Source organism: Triticum urartu, chromosome 1 (genome assembly GCF_003073215.2).
Source record: "Triticum urartu cultivar G1812 chromosome 1, Tu2.1, whole genome shotgun sequence".
In the NCBI taxonomy this organism is placed as follows: domain Eukaryota; kingdom Viridiplantae; phylum Streptophyta; class Magnoliopsida; order Poales; family Poaceae; genus Triticum; species Triticum urartu.
Window position 1 is genome coordinate 69,403,983 of NC_053022.1, and position 23,774 is coordinate 69,427,756.

General features: G+C 44.8%; 2 protein-coding genes and 1 long non-coding RNA gene across 3 annotated transcripts; 1 reads left to right on the forward strand and 2 right to left on the reverse strand.

Annotated features, from left to right (window-relative positions):
* Positions 1-1,316: 1,316 nt before the first annotated feature.
* LOC125508765 lies at positions 1,317-1,969 on the reverse strand. Its single transcript, XM_048673593.1, has one exon. It carries the CDS (start codon positions 1,859-1,861, stop codon positions 1,595-1,597), a length of 267 nt encoding a protein of 88 aa, XP_048529550.1. The 5' UTR covers positions 1,862-1,969; the 3' UTR covers positions 1,317-1,594.
* Positions 1,970-10,817: 8,848 nt separating this feature from the next.
* LOC125548103 (replication protein A 70 kDa DNA-binding subunit C-like) lies at positions 10,818-19,294 on the reverse strand. The gene is made up of 2 exons (XM_048711787.1): positions 18,841-19,294; positions 10,818-13,309 (listed from the first exon to the last, which is right to left on the reverse strand). Exons 1-2 carry the CDS (start codon positions 19,146-19,148, stop codon positions 10,975-10,977), a joined length of 2,643 nt encoding a protein of 880 aa, XP_048567744.1. The 5' UTR covers positions 19,149-19,294; the 3' UTR covers positions 10,818-10,974.
* On the forward strand, positions 13,316-18,548 carry LOC125548112. The gene is made up of 2 exons (XR_007300905.1): positions 13,316-14,716; positions 14,814-18,548. It is a non-coding gene; the product is annotated as an uncharacterized LOC125548112 (long non-coding RNA).
* Positions 19,295-23,774: the final 4,480 nt, after the last annotated feature.

Sequence of the window (23,774 nt, forward strand, 5' to 3'; positions counted from 1 at the left end):
CTTCTTAGAAATTGCCTCCCTTTGGGGACCGAGGTGCTCAAGCGACATGGCCCGGGTGATGGACTTTGCCTTTTATGCAGGGTTCCTGAGACCGTGGCCCATATTATATTCTCGTGCATGGCAGCTCGGGTCCTTTGGCAGTTCGTCCGTGAGGCACTAGGGCCCGACTGAGAGGCCCTGGATCTCGTGGGCTTCCTCCAGTCCAGGGCTACCATGCCAGGACGACACCGTCGCATATTCTGGCTGATCTTTGCGGACATGTCATGGACTCTTTGGACGACAAGAAATAAAATGGTGATTGAGAAGGTGTTCCCGAGGCAGACATCTGACTCTTTGTTCAAATTCCTTGTTTTTCTGCAGCAATGGCACCCACTTACTAGGCAGCATGATATGACCGAGCGCGTCTAGACACTATGCTGCATGCGCTCGTGGATTCGGTCGTCATCCTAGCTTCACCCGTCAACCGCCACTAGGTGGCCTTGTTTTTCTTTTCTCTTATATTTCTCCTTGGGCATTACTGTGTTGTTGCCCCATCGTCGCCTTTATAGCTTATCTGGAGGTTGGTTGTATGAATCTTTGCTTTATCTATAAAGCGGAGCAAAAGCCTATTGCAAGAGTGGAGCTCGAGTCGGCAACCGCGGTCGTGTGCTGCACGGCGATGATTGTAGCGCCCTCTGTTGGATTTTGGCACAACGTCACGTCGAGAACTACGTCAACATAGTGGGTCAGATCCTCGCCATGGTCGGGCTAGGGGGGCACTCGGACAATGCCCTGACTGGGAAGGAGGGGCAACGCAGGGAATTTATAGTCGTGACACGTTTGTTCCGGCGGCGTGCCAACTGTTGCACCTTGAGATCTAGTGACAGGGTGGAGAGAGAAGGTTTACGGAGAATCGGTAGGAGCTTCTCAAATTTGAAGGGAGGGTGGAAGTTTTGAGGGGCAACTTTGAGGAGTTAATGGCCTTGGGGAAGGGCTAGAAGAGGTGGCTTCTCAAACAAGTATTTTTTTGAGAAGTTGTAAATTTTACGGGGAAAGGCTAGAGATGCTCACTAGCAAGCTAGAGACAAATTCACATATATTTGGAAACAGTTCCGTTCAAGATAAGAGCCTACGCGTGAATATCACAATTCGATCACCTAAGGAGAAGAATCCTCTTGCTTAATCGAGTCCAAAGATCTTGCATACTTTATTCCCATCAAGGTGTCTGGTGTCTATCCACTCCAGGTAGCGTGGGGCAACAGAAAGCAGAATACAAAACTCAGTGGGGTCACATGATCATGCGAAAATTGATGTAATCAAGTCTCTGCCTGCTGAGATGAAGCATCCAAAAGAGCCATTCAAGATTTATTCAGAAAACTGAAATGACCATTGGAACATACTAGAATTTAATTCAGACAAGACATAAAAGAACAACACCTGAAGAAACATGCTTAGAACTTATGGCGCACACGCTAATTAAGTTGATGCATGAGCATGACCAACTCCATATCATACTCCATAATCACAACCGCAACACGCAGCTTTCATAGCTAACTAGTTAATTTAAAGCATCCTAGCTCATGATCATGCCATCGTGGATACTAATCCATTTGAGCTACAGGCCTAGAGCGAACTCCCTCTTCTTCCTGGCGATGTAGTCGTCGATGTCCTCCGGCGAGGCCACGCCGCGGACCAGGGTCGTCCCGCTGTTCTTCCTGGAGATGGCGACGTTGGCGGCGGCCAGCTTCTTCGTCACCGTCGCCGGCCTCGGGTTAGGGGAAACAGAAGGCCTGGTGACGGCGTTGTAGACGTACCTGATCTTGTCCACCTTCTCCACCCACACGTCGCCGTTGCCGGCGGTGGCGGTCATGGCGCGAGCCATGCTTGTGCTTTCGTGGCGGGGGAGGAGATGTCAGGATTTGCCTTCCATGGCTTGGGATGATGGGACCTCCATTTATAGGCTCCAGGAGCAAGCAGCAGCTGTCGCCGTTTGTTGTCTGGAATGTTCAGTGGTGGTTGCCATAGGGGATTAAGTATGTAGGGACACAATTATCAGCTGCTGCTCTGTCGTCCTTGTAGTGGCGATTTTCTTTAAGACCACTGAACAATAAAAGTAACAGCCTATGCGCTCCAACTATATATCACGATGTTACAGCTCTGAAGCTGAATGTAAACTATCCACAAGTTGATAGTTTTCACTTTCAGTGTAATTTCGTTGAGATTTCAGAAATTTCATTAGTTTCGATACATACTGAAATAATTGCCTTTAGATCAAAATATTTCAGCAATTTTGGTAGCACACGCAAAATCAAATAATTATTAAATTATTTCTTGGATTTTCATAATATTTGATTGGACCTCTGTCAAATTCAATTGGAAATTTTGGTCCTTTGATCGAACTAAAACTGAAATAACTGAGTTTCAGTGACATTCATTGATTTCGGCAACTGCTGAAATATTTCTGATACTGAAATTTAAAACCTAATTTATGGACAAGCAAATACACAACCTTTAGAGCCGAGGCAACACAAAATAGCAAGTCTGGGGTTGTTAACTAATACCCACAACTCTAGAGGATTTTCTTTGAAGGAGGACGACCCCAATCTCTCTGCATCTGGACGACGCATGCAACCATTTTATTAATTATTCAGAAAGACCTTACAAAACAATACATAAGTAAGTCTGAAGTCACCATCTTGGCAACATCTATCACTACTCCTATCTACTTGATGAAGGGTGAGCCGAATACCAAACAGACATCGCACCAAAGCCTAACATGTAAAGCCGGATGTCCCACCAAGCCGCATTGTCGAGTATGGGTCACACACCGGTCCGGTGCACTCTCAGAGGCCGTTGCCACCGTCTTCCACCGATCCATCTTCAGAGCCGATACTGACGCACCGACCTTGCCAGTCCTGCTGTCGACGCCACCACAGTGCCAAACAACGCCACCATCCTGCACGTATCCATCCACACACGCCTGACGGCGAAACTCCGCAGCGCCATGCCGCCGTGATCCGCCGTCGGCCTTGCGGTAGATGTAACACCGCTCCTCCTCTTGTCCCCTTCGGCCGGCACTTGCTCCAAAACGATGCCCCCGGGATAGAGAACGATACCGAAGGCGCTGTCATCACCCGATCCGGTAGACCCAAATCTAGGGTTTCTCTCAGAACATCCTGATCGAGTTGATGTGACCTGCAATGACGATGCCTCGATAAGGAAACGACGTCAGAGACGCCGCCATCGCCCGCCAAGACCGCAGTTAGGCGCAATTTTCATCGGAAGCCGCGTCATCCCGATCTTGCAGCTGGTTGGAACCGCGCAGAGCTTCTCCATTGAAGACATATGCCGCCGTCGATACTCCGACGGAGACCCTCCATCCTCTCACTGAAGCCCTGATCGCACCACTGACCATCCATGTGAAAAATCGACGACGGATCTGGGTGGGATCCAGATCCGCGGCCGCCGCCATGCCCACCATCGCAAGAAAACCCACCGGTTCCCAACGACCACGGGAGCTAGCACCGCCACTGCATGACCGGGGGCGCCGCCCTGGCCGCTGCGCATGTGCTCCTCATTGGACTCGCCCTAGCCGATCCATGAGGGATGCCGTCGCATCCAGCAACCCGGCCCCTTTGGCGCCGGGCCCGCTGCCACCGCGGCCTAAACCGGCGGCAGCGGCGGAGGAGAGGCTGCCTCGTGTTGGCTGCTGGCGGCGCTGAGATCGCCCCCTGGCGGCGCCCTGGGGAGGGGTCGCGAGGGGTCCTTCATGTACAGTGCATGTAGAGAAGAAGAATCAACTCTAGAGGTGATGAGTAAAAAAAAAACACTCATCTTTGTATGAAGAAGGAAAACATTTTATCAACCATATGAAGCACCGCGAGAAGATCTTCATATTTTCTGGTGCTTTTAAGTTTCCTCCGTTGCCGAACATTGTATGATTGCATCTCTATGTTGCCAGTGGAATCTGTGATTGGTGTCGACTCATCATCATCCTGCTCATCTTAAAGTCATCGCGCTCGATCTTAAAGACCTAAAGTGAGAAAGACGTGCCTCCACCGAAGCAGTAGAGAGCTGATCTACACGCGTGGCGACAGTGAGATGACCCGGTTGCTAGATGGTGCCTCTCTGCGCATGGCAAGTGTACGAGCAGGTAAAATATGCCAATTTGATCGAATCATGTGCAAAGCTGACAAGCTCAGCCTTTTGTGGTGGGTAGTTAGTCTGATTAATTTGCTTGTTTCGTTTAGAACAAGGCTGGGCAATTCATTGCATGTTTCCGCATCTCTCTTCTCCGTCAGTGGACTACGAACCTCATGCAACACGCAACAATTCACACTTGGTTCAATGGCTGCGGTAGTCAAGGATTTTAAGATACTTAATCGCGTGAGTTGTTGCGGCTAATCTGATTCCGCTGCCGAACTAATCGGGTAGGAGAGATTCCATGTGGAGTACATGTAACTCGTTGAAGTAGAAAGAGGTGTTGTCTTCTTTCCTTAGGAAGAGAAAAATAAACTAAAATGTTGTTGATTTGCACTTGCAGGGTTTCCAAACGTGATAAACAACCGGCAGTCCGGTAAAGTTGGTACTTAATTGCTTCTGTAGGGGAAAACAGTGCTTAGTTCGGTGGTATGCGCCTGCATTAGAAAAAATAGGGGAAAACAGTGCATAGTTCGGCAGTGCTTATTAACAAAGCTGGAGCAAAAGCTACGTTTCAATAGCAAAAGGTCTTTCCTTTTTTTCCGGCTATAAGATTCCTCTGCTTTGTCTCTCACTCTAGAATTTTGTATCGCCTAGCATCGGGTTACGCCTAGGACGAAGCTAGCTTGAGTGATGCACTTGGTAATTTTGTATACTCGACGAAATTGTAAAAGAGACTATTGTTACAAGGTGGGTTACAGCCTCAATTGCCCTAGGCCTGTCTCTGTCGTTAACTTTGATCATTTGAGATTTCAGTTGCTTACACATGGTGTGGGATCCAAGATCCTAATTCCTAAAGGTGATGGGAAGAAATTAGATCTATTGAAACTTAATACTCCCTCTGTTTAGTTTTATAAGATGTTTTAGACAGCTAAATTGAATGTCTTAAGTGTTGTCTTAAATGTCTAAACGCTCTTACAAAAATGAACCGAAGGAGTATATCAATTTGAGAGTAACAGGAGTCATGTTTGTCAAAGCACTGAGAAAATAATTAACTGGTCCAAATCTTGCTCCATCTTCGCCTGCTATTGCCGATGTAACATCGATCGACATCGACCTATACAATCGCCGCTACACATGAACCATCAGTTACCGCAAAGTGCAAAGTAACGAAGGCACGGTATGCATGCATCAGATGCCTACCGGACCGGAAGACTTGACGCCGGCAGGTCAGGTGTTGCATGCGTCTGGAATCAAGGTTTATACGCCAACGACGTTACCCGTCTGAACTGATATGTTTCCCCTTTTTTGAAATCGAAATATGTATATGACAACCGTGTGGCAGATTGCCAAAACTACCAAACGACCCAAGCGATGTCTGATCTCCATCGCATGGCTATTCCTCCCCTTCGCTCGTCTTCATCCCCGCACCACCACATGAATCTTCCTTGCCGTGGATTTGGCCCGCAAGGCACGCCGGCCTGAAGAGATGCGCTCACAAGCCCGGCCGCCCGGCCGCAGCGGGGAGATGGAGGACGCCTGCGCCGTGGTTCCGCGCTTCGCTGACATCTATGTGCGCCTCCTCGCCAGGCGCCGCGACCTCGATGGGCTGGGTCTCAACGCCGACGCGCTCCGCCTCTCGTCGCACCTCTTCGATGGCCACGGCGACGCCTAGGTACGCCCAGGACTAGAACTCCCTCCCATCTTCTCGGATTCATCACGAACGGCAGCCTAGGACTGGAAGCTCCCCGTTGTGCTTGTTTTGCTCCCTAAGACGGCGAGACGGCTTGATTTGTTGTTGATTCTAGATTGGGTTTGCATGTGATGCGGGGCGCAGCGGAGCACGTAGTGACATAGCAGAAGTACGGCGGCGAGCCGGCTTGATTTTTTACACTGACGCTCCTATTTGATCATCGTCCTTGCTGCTCTTATTCTGCAATGAGGCGGCTCCAAATCCATATACATTTGTTGCTCCTGTTTTTTTCACCAACGCCTCTTGTGGCTGCTACTGCTGCTCACCTCCCTGTTGCAACCCCTTGTAAGATTCAGTGTTGTCTGAAGCTTAGGTGAATAGACTAATCATTCCAATCAAGTTCAGTTATTTGCACGGCCGATGGATTGCAAAAGGCTCCAACAAATCACTATACAAAGGCCTGAAACACTAGCATTAAGATTCAGGGAGTTTGAATTGGGATCCCTAACCTACACAATCTCCTCTCCTGTACTTATATAGTAGAAAATGAACATCACACCTCTGTAAATTTTTGCACTAAGTTTGGGTTTACCACTGTATCGGTGCTCATCGACCTGAATCGGGCCTAGACGGCATAAATCAAGCACACTTGTGGTCCTAACAACCCACAAGTAGACCGACAACTCAAACGATTTTTTATTGGAAGCAACATGTAAACAATATTGCTAACGATTGGTTGTACCGGACGATATTACGACCTAAAAAACCCCATTGAAACGTTGAAAATAGTTCAGGTTTAATGTCCGGTAACATCTGCATAAACAGCATGGTAATTTTACATACTGCAGGTGCGGTAACTTATGCAGTCCAGGCCAGATAATTTTTTGGACCTAGGAACAAAATTCTTGAAATATACCCGGTAACTTTTATGTGTATAGCATGCTAATTTACACATCATAGACCTAATAACTTATCTGCAACACCGTGCTAATTTCTATCGAGAAATTTTATTTGAAGAACAATACCTCGGTAATTTCTATGTAAATAGTATGATAATTTACGCAATGCATATCTGATAACTTATGTATGAACACCGTGGTAATGATATTGAAAACATAACCCCTATAATTTTGGCGTAAAGATCATGATAATTTATGCACCGCATACTCAAAGACATACGTATAAACTATGTGATAAGTTTGAACCCGAGGCCAAAAATTGTTGCAAAGACATATCCCGAGTAGCTTATGTGTAAATAGTATGGTACTATATACATGCAACATACTCAATAACTTAGGTACAAATACCATGGTAATCTTTTGCCGCAGTAAAAAGGCTGTTAAAAATGTACCCCCTCTAACTTATGTGTAAATACCTTGATAACATACACGCCACATATCTGATAACTTACTTAAAAACACCATGGTAACTTTTCACCCTTGAGGAAAAAAATTGTTGAAAACATCCATGATAACTTTTCTTTGCAAATAACATGATAATATATACACACCGATGACGTGATAATTTCATTAGCCTAGGCGTGGTAGCTTTTGACTCTCAAGAAAAGTCATTAGAACATACCAACATGAGATTGAGTTTTGAAGGTCTTAATCGCGATGGATTTTTTATGTGAAATTAGATTTTTGAATTGGACCGACTGTTTGAGTTACAAAACATTTTTAATTTTCAAATATACCCCTGATAACTTATATGAAAATAACACGGTGATATACGAACGGCATACCGGATAAATTACGTACACCATGATAACTTTAACCAAGGAGGGAAACAAGTTAAAATATATAGCCCTCTAATTTATGTGAAATATCATGGTAATATACGAACTGCATATCCAATAACTTACGTGTAAACATTGTGGTAACTTTTGACCAAGGGGGGAGTTGTTGAAAATTATAACCCCGATAACTTATATGGACATAGCACGATAGCTTGCATACCACATGGGTGGTAACATATGTAGCAGAGGCATGATAACTTTTGACCTGAAAAATGTCATCGGAACATACCAATATGGGATCTAGTTTTGAAGATCTTGTCGTGACGAATCTTTTATGTGAAAATGGTTTTTGCATCAAACCGACGGTTTGAGTTACAAAACATTTTGAATTTTTGAAATAAAGAGATTCTATGATGACATCCGCTTGTTTGCCCTGTAGTGCATACATACATATACATGTGAAGAAGCTTGTGAGAACCATTTTTATGTCCCGATAACTTATGTGAAAATAACATGATAGCTTACATACCACAGGCGTGGTAACTTATACAGCTCAGACATGATAACTATTGACCCAAAAAAAAGTCATCAAACATACCAACATGGGATCTAGTTTCGAAGATCTCGTCGAGACGAATCTTTTATGTGATAACAGTTTTTGCATCGGACCGACGATTTGGGCTACAAAACATTTTGAATTTCGGAATAAAGAGATTTTAGCATGACATCAGTTTTTTCCACTAGTGCATGTATGTAATTAAAGAAAGAAATAAACATGAAAGAAGCGAGTGAGTAGCATGCATGCATGCAATTAGAAGGAAAAAAAGAGGTGTGTGACAATTTTGCTATCTGCCACACATGTGCTAAATAGTGCGGTCCTTTTGAAATTAGGCACTCATGGCAACAGAAGTGTAGGCAGAATCTATGGTCTATCTATGTACGGCTGATACAAACTTCAGTGGTCAGAGGGCCTACTAATAGGTCATATCAACCTGCAAAGAGCAGGAAGCTGCCTGCCATGGCACCTACGTAGAAGGCAGGGAACACGGAACAGCTACAAGAATTTGTTCCAAGTGTCAAGTTCCAGCTTTGGGAAACGTGTGGCTGGTCTGTCACCAAGGTTTCACATTGCATTATCGAGATTGATGTGATTAGAAGTGCAACTAACTTAGCATCTGAGGCAAAATTAAGGTTCAGTCGACATGGGTGGCGACCTAGCCATAGGATTGGTGGTGCATGAGGCTTCATTCTTTCGTGATTATGTCCGGTTAGTCTTTCCCTCCTGTAGCCATGTGTGGCTTTTTTTTAAAATCGTTTTTCGACTTATCTAGACCTTGTAAACGTTGCAATGATTAATTAAGAGTTATGTGCACCAATCAATACAAAGGCTGGATGTTTTATCCCTCATTTCGAGAGAAAAGAACATCCAAGGTAAAAGAAAAATGACAAGCACGTGCCAGACAGACCGGTTGGTACCAGCCGCAAGGGCAACGAAGAAACCTCTTTCTGGCAATAGGGTCTGGCCACTTTAGATCACGGAGCACTGTTAGAACTGAAAAAACACATTATGAAGTACTTCCTCGGTCTCATAATATAAAAACGTTTTTTTAGACAACATACTATACCATGGCTTTGGGGGCATTACCAAATGCCGAGGCCGGCTTGCGGTTGAGCAAGCGCATCGCGGCCAAGCCCAATACGGATGGCACACAACGCAGTCGTGTTATGCACAATGCCAAGCTTCACAACATTGAGCATACCACAGGCAATTCCGTTTGCAGTTGTATCTATTTTTGGTCGTGTGGTGATCGAGAAAGTTGCTACTCGTTTAGGAGTATCTCTTGGTTTGATTAATGTTTATATATAAGACACAAAGGATGGAAAGTTCTGACAGTCAGACGGACTGTCGAGACAGGGGTATGAAAGCCACACCGACCCGAAACACTTTTAATAATAAATCCCAAAATTTAAAAAATGGTCGCATGCTAATTGAAGAGAACGAGCGGCCGGGCTTTCTTACCATCCATGAGTTGTATTTTTGTTTGTTAGTGCATGTCATTATCAGTATTTAATGTGTTCACACTAGTTAGCCTAATTTAAAAGAAACAACTTCACGTACAATTATTTTAGTTTTTCAAATTTTTAAAAAGTCATCTTTCAAACCGCGCATCGGAATTCAGATCCGTCTTCACTGTTAAATTCTTTGCGATGAGATCTTTGAAACTAGATCCCTCATGAGTATGTTTCGACGAAATTTTTTTGATGCCAACTTTGACGCTATATTGTGCAACTTCAGTACTGCTTTGTGCAAGTTTAGTACTACATGGTGCAATTTTTTTCAAACCTAGTTTTTTGAAGATGCATCCACAGTAGTTGTAGTTGCACACATAGTAGTCCTAGTTGGCACATGTATAGCCACAAAGTTGCACAATCTGATCCGCATAGTCGCATATGAGTTGTCATAGCTTGTAATGTAGTCTAGTTGCACACACATTGATGTTTAGTTGGCTTGTAACGTAGTCTAGTTACACACACATTGATGTTTAGTCGGCAGGAAGACTAGTTGCACACACATATGCTTAGTTAGCTTGTAATATAGTCTAGTTGCACACACATTGATGTTTAGTTGGCAGGACACTAGTTGCACACGCATTGATATTTAGTTGGCAGGACTAGTTACACACATATATACTCAGTTGGCGCGGCAATGTATTCTAGTTGCACAATGCAATACTTTAGTTGCACCATATAGCACCAAAATTGGCATCAACAAAATTCGTCAAAACATACCCATGCGGGATCTAGTTTCAAAGATCTCGTCGCAATGAATCCAAAGATGAAAACGGATCTGAATTCCAACATGTGGTTTAAAAGATATAACTTTTTAAAGATTTAAAAGACAAATAAATGTGTTTCGCAGACTAGTCTATTTAATGCTAATACAAACATCCACTAACTGACAAAAAAGACACACACTAAATAATTGCTATTTATAGATTATTAAGAACCAAAACTTACAATTTTAGGCCGGCCGCTCGCAAAGTGTAGCGAGCAGCCGGCCGCTCGCTAGACCGGTCCATAATAAATTTGGTCGGTAATAATCCGTGTGGCTCAGTGTACTGTACAGAAAAGATGCATCAAGTTACAAAACAAAAAGGTGCATCAAAATTTTCAAAAATCAACTTTTTAAGTTTCGAAATTTTGACTTTCGATTTTTTTTTCAAATTAAGGGTTCCATGGAGCCCGAGCTCCATTAACAACTACCGATTAGTGAGACCCTCCCCAGTTTGTTTTTTAAATATAGCAAACTAGTTCCCTTATCCAGTCAACATCTATTGACAATCAAGACCAGGTAGTGCAGACATGAAAATACTACAAGCAGTACCAAAGTAGAGAGCAGAAAATAAGTGATCGGACAAACTACTTAGCTACCAACATAGGATTGCCTGTTGTATCCTCCTGCCGCGGCGCCATTCGCATACGTCTGGCGCTGGTGGCCGGCAGCCTGCGCCGGACAGTCTCTCGCGAAGTGCCCAGGCTGATTACATTTGAAACACAGACCAGTGTTGGCGTTGCCGCCAACCGAAGAACTGTAGGAGGCAGCCTGCCCTGGACAGTCTCTTGAAAAGTGCCCAGGCTGGTTACATTTGAAACACAAGCCTGAGCTGGCATTGGCAGCTGAAGGACCATAGGAATTAGCCGCGAAGCCACTACCTGCTGCTGGTGTCGCTGATGGTGCAGTCGGCATCCCGCGAGATGCGCTGAATTGCTGCCCAAACTGATTTGGGCCACCCATATTCGCGGCATAGGAATTGTTGGAGGCTGGCACACTCTGTCCAGCTTCTGAGTTGGCGAAGCCAGCATTAACAGCAGGACCACCATTCAGCCCAGGGGAAGAGCCTGAAGCGTCCTCCGCCAAAAGACTATCAATGGCCCCCAGAAAAAAATGACTCTCTTTCACTGGGTCGTATCTTTCAGCCTTAACAATGTTGCACTTCACACGCGGCTCATCATTATAGACTTCTTCCTTGACTCTCAGCTTGAATAGGTATTGCTGAAATCGGACCTGCTGTATGATTTCTGCGAAACGTACATCGTCTTGCTCTTCATGCTTTATCCTGAAAAGATCTTGTGCTGAGAGGCCGATTATCTCCTGGCCAGCCTCTTGGAACGAAGTTGCAGGGGTGAACCCAGTATGATCCTGGATCTGGCACGACAGCAGGTATCTATACTCGCACGTTTCAGAGCTCTGATCGCATCTCTCACATAGCCACATCCCATCACCACTATTTGTGACCTTTTTGTTGCAGCTTTTACCATTAACCTCCCTGGTGCATGCTGGGTAACAAAAATTATCAGTGTAGATTTGTGAAATTGCACCTTGAACGGTGATCCAATCAGGCTTTTCTGATTGCCCCATGCGTTCATCCTTGATCTGTGCAGTTTTTTTCCGGACATCAGTCCTGCCCATGCTTGACATTTCCCCAGATAAGGAAGTGCAGGCAGCAATTTTTCCTTCAGTTATGTACCACTGCCTCAGCCTTTCAGCTTCTGGGAAATCTGGATTTATTTTTAACAAACTTGAGCTAGTTGTACCCACTGTTTTGCCGTTGAATTCACTAACTCGGCCAGATTTCAGCGCAAGTATAGGATTCAAACCAGAATCGCACAGCGACTGCAGCTGCTGACCTTCAGCATCACAGAAGTTACCCCAAAAGGTCATTTCCACACTGCAACCAGACATGTCCTTCAGTTGAAGAACTCTTTTCTGGGTTTCCCCGCCATTCTTAAGCATTACTGTAAAAGAAGGCCTAACTGAAGTAACAACACCAAGCAAGTCTACCGTGGTATCTTTATCCATGTTTGCAATTTCGCTGATCTGCCGAAAATTGAACTGCTGCTTAGGGATGCTGCTATCATCACCAGAACAAACTTCTATAGATGATGAAGGCTCAAGGTTCATTTCATAGTCATTGTTTAAAGGGCTAAACCTCTTGTTTGCAGGTTTTAGCGATCCCCTGGATACCAAGTACACCTTATCAACCTCAATTAAGTCATAGAACTGATCAACTGCCGCGCCAAAGCATGTTGCACGAATTTCTCCACCATTTGCATCAAGGAGATCAAAGGAGAAGACTTTTCCGGGACCTCTTGCATTAACAAAGTTCTTGACCTGAACCTTCGCAGTCACCCTAGCCTTTATTGTCCATGTACGTTGGTATGGGTTCAGTGCAGAAATTGGAATAACACGAGAAGCAGCTTCATTCTTAGCAACTGGGCCACTATTTCTATGGGGTGGAGGTGGCTGCTGATATGAAGGCTGTGCAGGGCGCCCATATATATTGCCAGGAGGGCCAAAGCCCCCACCTGTGCCAGGAACCGCAAAACTTTGGTTTTGATGAGAGTTTGGCTGCACCACGTTAGCATTCATTGTGTTTTGTGCTGACATTGCACCATAAGTTCCACCAGACAACACATTGTTAGCACCAGGTTGAACAGACTGACAAATTGAAGAGCCCACGCCTGGGCCACCGTTGTTGGGTCTACCATATGACAGATTGTTACCAATCTGTTCCACCCTTGGAGCAACTGCAGACCCCAGCATGCCTGGGCCAGAATAGTTTCCACTGTTTGTTTGAGCAGCATTGGCCGGTAAGTTAGGCTCCTGTCCCTCAGGTAAGCTTTTCTCATAAATCTTTGGTGTCCCAATTTTGGGGCACTCACTTTGGAGAACTTCAAGTTTGACAACAATAACGATCCTGAAGCAATAGAAAAGAATTCAGCCCAACTGATTAGAAATCCATATACAAATATCAAATTGTTTAAAGCTATCTGGTTAGTTCTACCAGAAGATATTTGTTTTCTAGAAACAAACTAAGCTCATAAAACGGTACGAGAACAAGCAATTTGAAGACATAGGAGAATATAATAGCTAACATGCCCCTTTGTCTTTAGAATTAAAAATCTAGCCTTCATGTTTTCACAAAGGGAACAAACAAGGTTCCAAACACATGATGTAAATTGTTTCATTAATTGACACGGCAATCAACAATCAAAATAACAGATCGTAGGCCATAAGCATTGGCACAAAATAGAACACATTTTTTTCTGCAACAAACATACAGACATGATGCCATGGGTTATAAATTCCTACACAAGGTTATCACAAACTAGGAGGATGGAGCTTTCTTGTCGCTGGTAACCTGGTAAAACATGAGAAGCGAAATGTGTTTCATTGGATGGGAGTGCACTCACAAACAGACAACCGCATGCGAAATCACAGTAGAATATGAAATCAAACTTTCTTAGGGTCCTCGGAAGAATGAGATTGCAAGCAGGCTATGCATATTATTTGCATTAGATCAACATGAAACGTTCAACACATTCATTGACATAGCACTGCATCAAACACCAAACCCCCCTAATTTTGTCAACAGTACCCATGCCAAAGATAACTTATTCTGCTGGGATTGAATGAGAACTGAAAAGAAAATGAGTAATGGCATATATTCTGCTAGTAAAATGCTACAGGATTATCAGAAAACAATCAAATGAAGGCTTGAAGCTGAAATAAGACCAACATAATGTTTAACGCTTTAACCCACTCATTATCCCAAGAAGCCGGCTGCAAGCAATAAATAACAATTTACAATAGCATCCAAAACATTATTGTATCCTGCAAGTTCCCTAGGGCTCATAGGGCAGTTATTGCAAATGGGGCATCTCCACATGTTGAATATCAACGGCACCAGTGGCGGTGCCACCGTAGGGGCTGGTATGGGCGGCCGCCCCCGGTAGCCAGAAGCAGGCAAACAAAAAATTACTATTTGTTTTTTACGTGGGCCAACACTTAACTAACGACGCAGCCCAGTTGCACATGCAGGCCAAAGCCCAAAACTAGCTTGCAGGTTATCCCACACCCAAGCCGACCAGGCAACAGGAAATCCCCAACAGAGCAAGCGCGATCCCTAACTTAGGCATCGCCGTCGCCGCCGACGACACTGAGCTCCGCATAGCCGGACGCCTGGCACCTGGCAAATCCATGGATGGGCGAACGAGAAGCAGTCCCGGGGGCATCCAGCGTGGGAGGCAGTGGCGGCGCCACAGCATCAAGCTCGCGCAAGCAGAGAGTTGCAGTTTGCAAAGGCAGCAAGCGCAACCAGCAGGTACACACTGATACTGTCCAGTCCATTTTCTTCTAACATTCACCTTCAATTTCTACTTTTCTAGCCAATTACTGAACATGGTGATGTTGTAATGTAGGGAATCTATAAGAAAATGAAACCAATTGCTGCTTATTTTGGAACTACCCCAATTACTGAACCACAAGTGCAGTCTGCTCAAGTGTATAATTAACCTGAATTTGTTCATGAACTTGAAGTGTCTAATGAAGGATCTGATGCAAACATTTCACATGCTCCTGTTCTTGAACTTGAGGTGGCTAATGAGACCTCTGATGCTAACATTTTGCAAGCTCCTATTCAAGGGTTTAGTCAAGCTGACATTGAACCTGATCCGGTACTTCGGCAACAAATCGGAGAAAATACTTACCCAGAAATTAGAGATGCACTTAGGAGGGAATATTTGAAGAATGGTCCATGTCAGCCGCTTGGGCATGATTTTCCTTGCAACATTAATACAGATAATAGGGTATTCAGAGAGGAATGGTTTGAGGGGTTTGATTGGCTAGAGTACAGTGTAGACAAAAACCATGAATAATGTTTTTTGCTGCTTTCTTAAGCAGTCAGCAAGCCATGTAAGTTTGGGGGCAATGTCTTCAAGCAGGATGGGTATAAAAACTGGAAGAAGGCAGTGGAATATTGCAGGCTTCATGTAAGTTTGATAAAGAGTGCTCACAACAATGCAAGAAGACGTTGTGCAGATTTCAAGAATCAGAAACAGAGTGTGGCATATGCAATCACTACTCAAACTGAGAGGGGCCATCTTCAATATCAAGACATTTGTTGGCTGTTATGGGTGTTGTGAGGTTTCTTCTTAGTCAAGGGCTTGCTTTCCATGGCCATGATGAGTCTAAGACTTCAAGAAACATGGGTAGTTTTCGTGAGATGTTGAATTGGTATGCTAAAAGATGCAAAGCTGCAGCTGATGAACTCAATGATAAATTGATAATGCTCCTCGGAATCATCAAATGGCTTGTCATGATATCCAGAAGCAAATTGTACATGCTTGCGCAGAAAAACCACCGAGGTCATCATGACTGAGCTTGGGGATGGTCATTTCTCTCCACCAACAACAAGTGGCTATCATTGTGAGGTTTCTAAACATAAAAGAAGATATTTTGGAAAGGTTACTTGGTGTCAAGCATGTTGTCAACACCACATCTGCGTCTCTCAAAAGATCCTTGAGTGAAGTGTTTGCTAACCATAAATTATCGATGTCTAGATTGAGAGGTCAATGGTATGATGGAGCCTCAAATACGCGGGGGCACTAAATGATTAAAGAAACTAGTGTTAGATGAAACTCCTCGTGCATTATATGTTCACCGCTCCGCCCATCAGCTTCAATTACTAGTTGTGGCTTTTGTGAAGGGCATTCTTGCCGTTAGTGATTTCTTTGGATATGCAAATATGATTGTAATCATGGTTACTGATCTTTTGTTGACTTGTTCCCAATGCTGTGTTTTGTAGGTCAGTGCTTCCTTGTGAAAGAAAAAATGCATCGCTACAAAAGCTTCATACCAAAATTGTGTGGCAAGTAGAGAATGGGGAGATTCTTAAAGGAAGAAGCAAACATCAAGAGACGACTTTAGCAAGACCTGGTGATACGCGATGGGGGTCTCATCATAGAACATTGATTCGGTGATTCAAGTGTATGCAATTTGCCAATTTCTCATGATGGGGAAGATGCTGATGATGGAAGCAAAGTATCAGGTTTGATGAAATATATGGAGGTCTTTGAATTTGTTCTAAATCTTGCATTTGATGCTTAAAGTGCTTGGTTTGACTAATGACTTGTGACAAGCATTGCAACAGAAGGACTAAAATATAGTAGTAAGTGCAATGGAAATGATTGTGTCTGAAAAGTTTATTGCAGCAGCTGAGGGATGAAGGATAGGAGCCACTTCGTTTTGTGTTGAGAGAGAGATACTAGTGCCTAGTATGAATGAGAATATTCCAGCAAGGAGTTCCACAAAATGGTTTGTGCTTCCATCACTGTTTGTAAAGCGTCCCTAAAGCGACGCTTAAGCGTCAGAGCACCCTCCAGGCTCAAAGCATCCAGCTCGCTTTAGACATGTGTCTAAGGCGTCCGCCTTATAGACATTAAAGCGTCTTAAGTGCCTGCTTAGGCGTCTTAAGTGCCCGCTTAGGCGTCCTGATTGGCACATTAGTGCAGAGAGGACGCCTTAGACTTGCCAGGCAGGGGAACAGAGATTTCTGGCGGGAAAAGGGGCTGGGCGGGAACACAAGGGCGGGAAAACTGGGCTCACAGGTTAAACAGTTACAGGAGGGGAAAGAAAGAGAGAGAACCAAAACCTCTGCTGTTACCTGCTGCTGCTGCCTCAGATCTGCACCAGCTTGTCATGCCTTTCCTGCTCTGTTATGTGTTATGCTATGCACAGCTCCTCTGCTGTTAGCTGCTGCTGCTGCCTCTCTTATATTAGTTGGTTGGTTGCTTACTGCTTAGTGGATGGATTAGAATAATGGCTACTAATGCATATGTGCTCACTCGTGGATTAGAGTCAAGGTATGTATGTCTCACCTAAATGGTACTCTATTCTACTGCCCATCAGGTTCAGAGTCTGTCTAAAGTGTCGCCTCGCTTTACGCTTAAGCAATGAGGCACCCCCCAGCGCCTCGCTTCGCTTTACCGCTTTTAAAACATTGGCTTCCATCACTACAAGATTGAAATACTCAAGGTTCTTGAAGAAGCATAGCTGAGATGAACAATCGACTTAGTAAGACTTAAACAAGGTTATTGATATGCATTACGATTTACGAGTCTAGATCCTAGAGACTCATTTAGCAGATTTAATCATGAGAAGCTACTTGGGCTTGCATCTATTTTCTCAGTTGACTTCAATCAAGAAGACCAATATCATTTGGATGGTCAGCTCAAGATATAAATTGATACGATGAAAAGGTCTGCTGTTTTTTGTGGTTGTGATAGTCTCGCTAATCTTCCTCTCAAGTTGGTTGAAACTAAGGAACATTTACAATTTCCTTGCCTCGGCAGGATTTTCCTTTCATTCTTCCTCTATATTGTTTGCGAAATCTGGTTCTTTTGGGGTTATAGTCGATGGTTCTCTTTCTTAGTTCCATCTCTACTGCAAAACTGGACATGAGAGTTTCTTCTCATCCAGCTCCTCGCGAATGGAATGAGAAAGCATGTAAATTTCTCTAATTCATAATATTCCAAAATATTACGGTACGGATAGATGGCTTCTTATTTTTAATGGAATGAAATAAATATTCGCGCTTTCTGACACAGAATCCCCTAGAAGGGTTGGTTTATCGGCTCATCAAACTTGCTTTGACTTTGTCAGTAGCGACGGCATCAGTTGAAAGAGTTTTCTCAGCGACTAACATCATAAAGACAGATTTGACAAATAAGATATCTGATAATTGGTTGAATGATATGATGATATGCTATCCTGAGCGAGAAATATTTGCTAGAATTGATAACAAGAAGATTATTGAAAATTTTCATGGCTTCAGGAACCTTAGAGGCCATCTACCAAACCATCCTCGTATAATTACAACTTCAGTAAATACTTTTCTTAGCTGTTGTTTCAAACTATTAGCATACTTGTGCTAAGATATATATTGATATGCAGCTTGTTCACTAGTTGTAGGTACCTATTAGAATTGGAGTTGGACATTTTGGGCCAGGGAATGAATGATTCAAGCAGCGGGAGTCCATGTTAGTAGCTCTCTATGGCATTTATGTTGTCTTTTGTGTTTTTTGGTGGTTGCGCCACCTAGTTGTTGAGAATCTTGAACTATTTTGAACCATTAGTTATGTTAATTTTCGAGTGCATCTAGCTTCGCATTTGAGTTTTATGAGTTTTGGTTCAGCGGACTTGCATTTGTACGTTAAAATTTTGAGACCTTAAATGTTTCGCCCCGGTAAGTTCAATTCCTGGATCTACCACTGACAGGCACCAACTAGACGCGCCTACCTGCAACTCAATCAAGAAACTAACACAAAGATACCACCTTTGCTGAAATCGCTGGTGCCCCGGACAAATCGACAGCCGAGTACTAAGCCAGGCAAGCAGATCAAGATCCAATCAAGGGCAAAGGGAGAGAATAAATGTCGGTTGACGCACCTGCGTTTCTGGATGGTGTTGCACGTCATGTCCGTGAGGTGGACGATGGAGCCGACGCGGAGGGTTCCGTCCTTTATGAGGTCGTTGAGGCCGGTGCCGAGCATGGACTGCTGGGAGTGGACGCCGTCGGAGAGCAGCATGCGGAACCGCTCCGAGTGCTGCGCCGCGGCCGCCGCCGCGGTCGTGTTCTTGGCGACGACGGGGCGAAGGTCCGCGACCTGCAGCACCGGCTGGAACGTCGCCGGCCCGTTCGGGAGCTCCCATATCTCCGTCACCGCGCCCGCCGTCAGCGGCGGCGGCGCCTCCATCGAATCGGCGGAGGGGAGGGGAGGGGAGGAGGTTTCGAATTTGGGGGAGGGTTTTGCCGTTGGTGGTGTGCGGTGTGGTTGGGGGGAAGCGGCGGCGGTGTACGGGAGGAGAGGAGGGCGCGGTTTGTGGGGTGGAATGTGGGATTGGTGGGGGGTGGGCGGTGGGCGGTTCATGGACCGGGTGCACAGTGGGTGTTTCGAGAAATTTCGGCCCGGGGGGATCAGGGAAATGGAGGGAGAGCGGAATTTCATTTTGGGAATGCCCGCGAACGGGGAAAGAGGAATTCGCAGGGGACACCTACTCGGTTGGCCTGCTTTTTCTTTTTACATTTACATGGAACACTTGTATTCCATTTACAACGCGTCAGAATCGCCGGTTACAGCACGGGCTATATCAACAGGGTAATTATCATACCAAACTCGACTAGATGTATGGTCTACCCCTGTACCCAACGCCGCTAGCACATGAGCTGGCTTGTTACATACACGAGAAACATGAGAAATCTCAGTTTGTGCATTTTAACTTTATCTCTCCGAACACGAGTAGACTGAAGTCAAATGAGGTAGACCCAATAGCTTGCTTGAGCATCAGGCTATCAGTTTCAAAAATAGCTTTTTGAATCCCTATCTAATCCGCCAGACTTGCAGCTTTTAATAGGGCCATCATTTCTGTATGCAAAGCATTCGACATATGCTACAATTCCCCCACTGCTGCAAGTAGAACTTCTGAAGAAGTATTCCTACAGATTATCCCCCATCCTCCATGCCCGGTTCTTACATCATAAGCGCCATCCACATTAACCTTTGTTATTTCCACGGGTGGGGGATCTGAGGAAGACCTGGATTCGGGGGTCCACAGGTGTCCGGCATATTCAAGCATGGGCCGGGCTGATGGGCCGTGAAGATAGAGTGAAAGGTTATCCTCCGTGTTCGGATAGGACTCCTGGATGTGTGGAAGGCAAGATTGGAGTCCGGATGTATTGTTTCCTTCCCTCGTGTACTGACTCTATACCCCCCCCCCGGTGCATATATAAACCGAAGGGTTTAGTCTGTAAAGATCATCAGAATTTATATAGTCTAGACATCTAGGGTTTAGCCATTACGATCTTGAGGTAGATCAACTCTTGTAACCCCAATATTCATCAAAGTCAATCAAGTAGGAAGTAGGGTTTTACCTCCATCAAGAGGGCCCGAACCTGGGTAAACATCGTGTCCCCTTTGTCTTTTGTTACCTTCGATCCTCGGACACACAGTTCGGGACCCCCTACCCGAGATCGTCCCTTTTTGACACCGACATTGGTGCTTTCATTGAGAGCTTTCTTTGTGTCATCGATGGAAGGATCGGCGGCTCGCCTTGTCATTAATAACAGCATCACCTCTGGAAGGGCCCTAGCTCCAGGACAGGTCCTCCAGTTTGGCGGTTTCACCATGGGCGCCCGCTTGGCCGTTAAGCCAAAGGCAGCCCCCGCAATCTCCAAACATCATCTTCACATCGGCCTCGAACACTCCGAAAAGATGGATCCAGCAGATGCCTCGTCCTTGAATGAACTGCTAGATCATATCGCCGCCCTGGGGGTCGCAACAGACTATGATCGGATCGGGCTTAAACCCGACCAGAGGGAGATCAAGTCCCCACCGACCACCCATCTGGTAGCGGCCATGGAGGAACAAGCCGAGAATACTTCTCCCCCTAAGTTAAGAACAAGCTATGTTCGGATTTCAGAGCCCCGCGTGTCGGATACCTGTTGGGGAACGCAGTATTTCAAAAAAGAATCCTACGATCACGCAAGATCTATCTAGGAGATGCATAGCAACGAGAGGGGGAGAGTATGTCTACGCACCCTCGTAGACCGAAAGCAGAAGCGTTAAGTAACGCGGTTGATGTAGTCGAACGTCTTCGCGATCCAACCGATCAAGTACCGAACGCACGACACTTCCGCGATCTGCACACGTTCAGCTCGGTGACGTCCCTCGTACTCTTGATCCAGTTGAGGTTGAGGGAGAGTTTCGTCAGCACGACGGCGTGATGACGGTGATGATGAAGTTACCGACGCAGGGCTTCGCCTAAGCACTACAACGATATGACCGAGGTGGAAATCTGTGGAAGGGGGCACCGCACACGGCTAAGACAACTGTCAACTTGTGTGTCTATGGGGTGCCCCCTTCCCCGTATATAAAGGAGTGGAGGAGGGGAGGGATGGCCTCTCTATGGCGCGCCCAGGGGGGGATTCCTACTCCCAATAGGAGTAGGTTTCCCCCTTTCCCTAGTTGGAGTAGGAGAAGAAGGAAGAGGGAGAGAGAGGGAAGGAAAGGGGGGCCGGCCCCCTCCCAATTCGGATTGGACTTGGGGGGCGCGCGCCTCCCAGTTGGCCGCCTCCTCCTCTCTCCCACCATGGCCCATTAAGGCCCATTAACTCCTCGGGGGGTTCCGGTAACCCCCCAGTACTCCGGTATATGCCCGAACTCATCTGAAATCATTCCGGTGTCCAAACATAACCTTCCAATACATCAATCTTCATGTCTCGACCATTTCGAGACTCCTCGTCATGTCCGTGATCACATCCAGGACTCCGAACTACCTTCGATACATCAAAACACATAAACTCATAATACCGATCGTCATCGAACGTTAAGCGTGCGGACCCTACGGGTTCGAGAACTATGTAGACATGACCGAGACTCATCTTCGGTCAATAACCAATAGCGGAACCTGGATGCTCATATCGGTTCCTACATATTCTACGAAGATCTTTATTGGTCAAACCGCATAACAACATACGTTGTTCCCTTTGTCATCGGTATGTTACTTGCCCGAGATTCGATTGTCGGTATCATCATACCTAGTTCAATCTCGTTACCGGCAAGTCTCTTTACTTGTTCCGTAATGTATCATCCCATAACTAACTCATTAGTCACATTGCTTGCAAGGCTTATAGTGATGTGCATTACCGAGAGGGCCTAGAGATACCTCTCCGACAATCGGAGTGACAAATCATAATCTCGATCTATGCCAACTCAACAAACACCATCGGAGACACTTGTAGAGCATCTTTATAATCACCCAGTTATGTTGTGACGTTTGATAGCACACTAAGTGTTCTTTCGGTATTCGGGAGTTGCATAATCTCATAGTCATAGGAACATGTATAAGTTATGGAGAAAGCAATAGCAATAAACTAAACGATCATAGTGCTAAGCTAACGGATGGGTCAAGTCAATCACATCATTCTCTAATGATGTGATCCCGTTTATCAAATGACAAATATGGTTAGGAAACTTAACCATCTTTGATTAACGAGCTAGTCAAGTTGAGGCATACTAGTGACACTCTGTTTGTCTATGTATTCACACATGTACTAAGTTTCCGGTTAATACAATTCTAGCATGAATAATAAACATTTATCATGATATAAGGAAAATATAAATAACAACTTTATTATTGCCTCTAGGGAATATTTCCTTCAGTCTCCCACTTGCACTATAGTCAATAATCTAGTTCACATCGCCATGTGATTTAACACCGATAGTTCACATCTTTATGTGACTAACACCCATAGTTCACATCGCCATGTGACCAACACTCAAAAGGTTTACTAGAGTCAATAATCTAGTTCACATCGCTATGTGATTAACACCCAAGAGTAATAAGGTATGATCATGTTTCGCCTGTGAGAGAAATTTTAGTCTACGGGTCTGCAACATTCAGATCCGTATGTATTTTGCAACTTTTTCTATGTCTACAATGCTCTGCACGGGGCTACTCGAGCTAATTGCTCCCACTTTCAATATGTATCCAGATTGAGACTCAGAGTCATCCAGATCGGTGTCAAAACTTGCATCGATGTAACTCTTTACAATGAAATTTTGTCACCTCCATAACCGAGAAACATATCCTTATTCCACTAAGGATAATTTTGACCGATGTCCAGTGATCCACCCCTGGATCACTATTGTACCCTCTTGCCAAACTCTTGATGAGGTACACAATAGGTCCGGTACACAACATAGCATGCTTTATACAACCTATGACTGAGGCATAGGGGATGACTTTTCATTCTCTTTCTATTTTCTGCCGTGGTCGGGTTTTGAGTCTTTACTCAACTTCACACCTTGCAACATAGGCAAGAACTCCTTCTTTGACTGTTCCATTTTGAACTACTTCAAAATCTTGTCAAGGTATGTACTCATTAAAAAAATATATCAAGCGTCTTGATCTATCTATATAGATCTTGATACTCAATATGTAAGTAGCTTCACCGAGGTCTTTCTTTGAAAAACTCCTTTCAAACATTCCTTTATGCTTTCTAAATTTTTTTACATCATTTCCGATCAACAATATGTCATTCATATATACTTATCAAAAAAACTGTAGTGCTCCCACTCACTTTCTTGTAAATACAGGCTTCACCGCAAGTCTGTATAAAACCATATGCTTTGATCACTTTATCAAAGCATATATTCCAACTCCAAGATGCTTGCACCAGTGCATAGATGGATCGCTGGAGCTTGCACACTTTGTTAGCACATTTAGGATTGACAAAACCTTCTTGTTGCATCATATACAACTCTTCTTTAAGAAATTCATTAAGGAATGCAGTTTTGACATCCGTTTGCTAGATTTAATAA

Bases quoted from the DNA above. Each gene is read 5' to 3' on its own strand.
- LOC125508765 (XM_048673593.1), bottom strand. From the start codon at position 1,861: ATGGCTCGCGCCATGACCGCCACCGCCGGCAACGGCGACGTGTGGGTG.
- LOC125548103 (XM_048711787.1), bottom strand. From the start codon at position 19,148: ATGGAGGCGCCGCCGCCGCTGACGGCGGGCGCGGTGACGGAGATATGG. The intron at 13,310-18,840 runs GTGCGTCAACCG...CTATTGCTTCAG, and splicing joins AACACCATCCAGAAACGCAG to GATCGTTATTGTTGTCAAAC.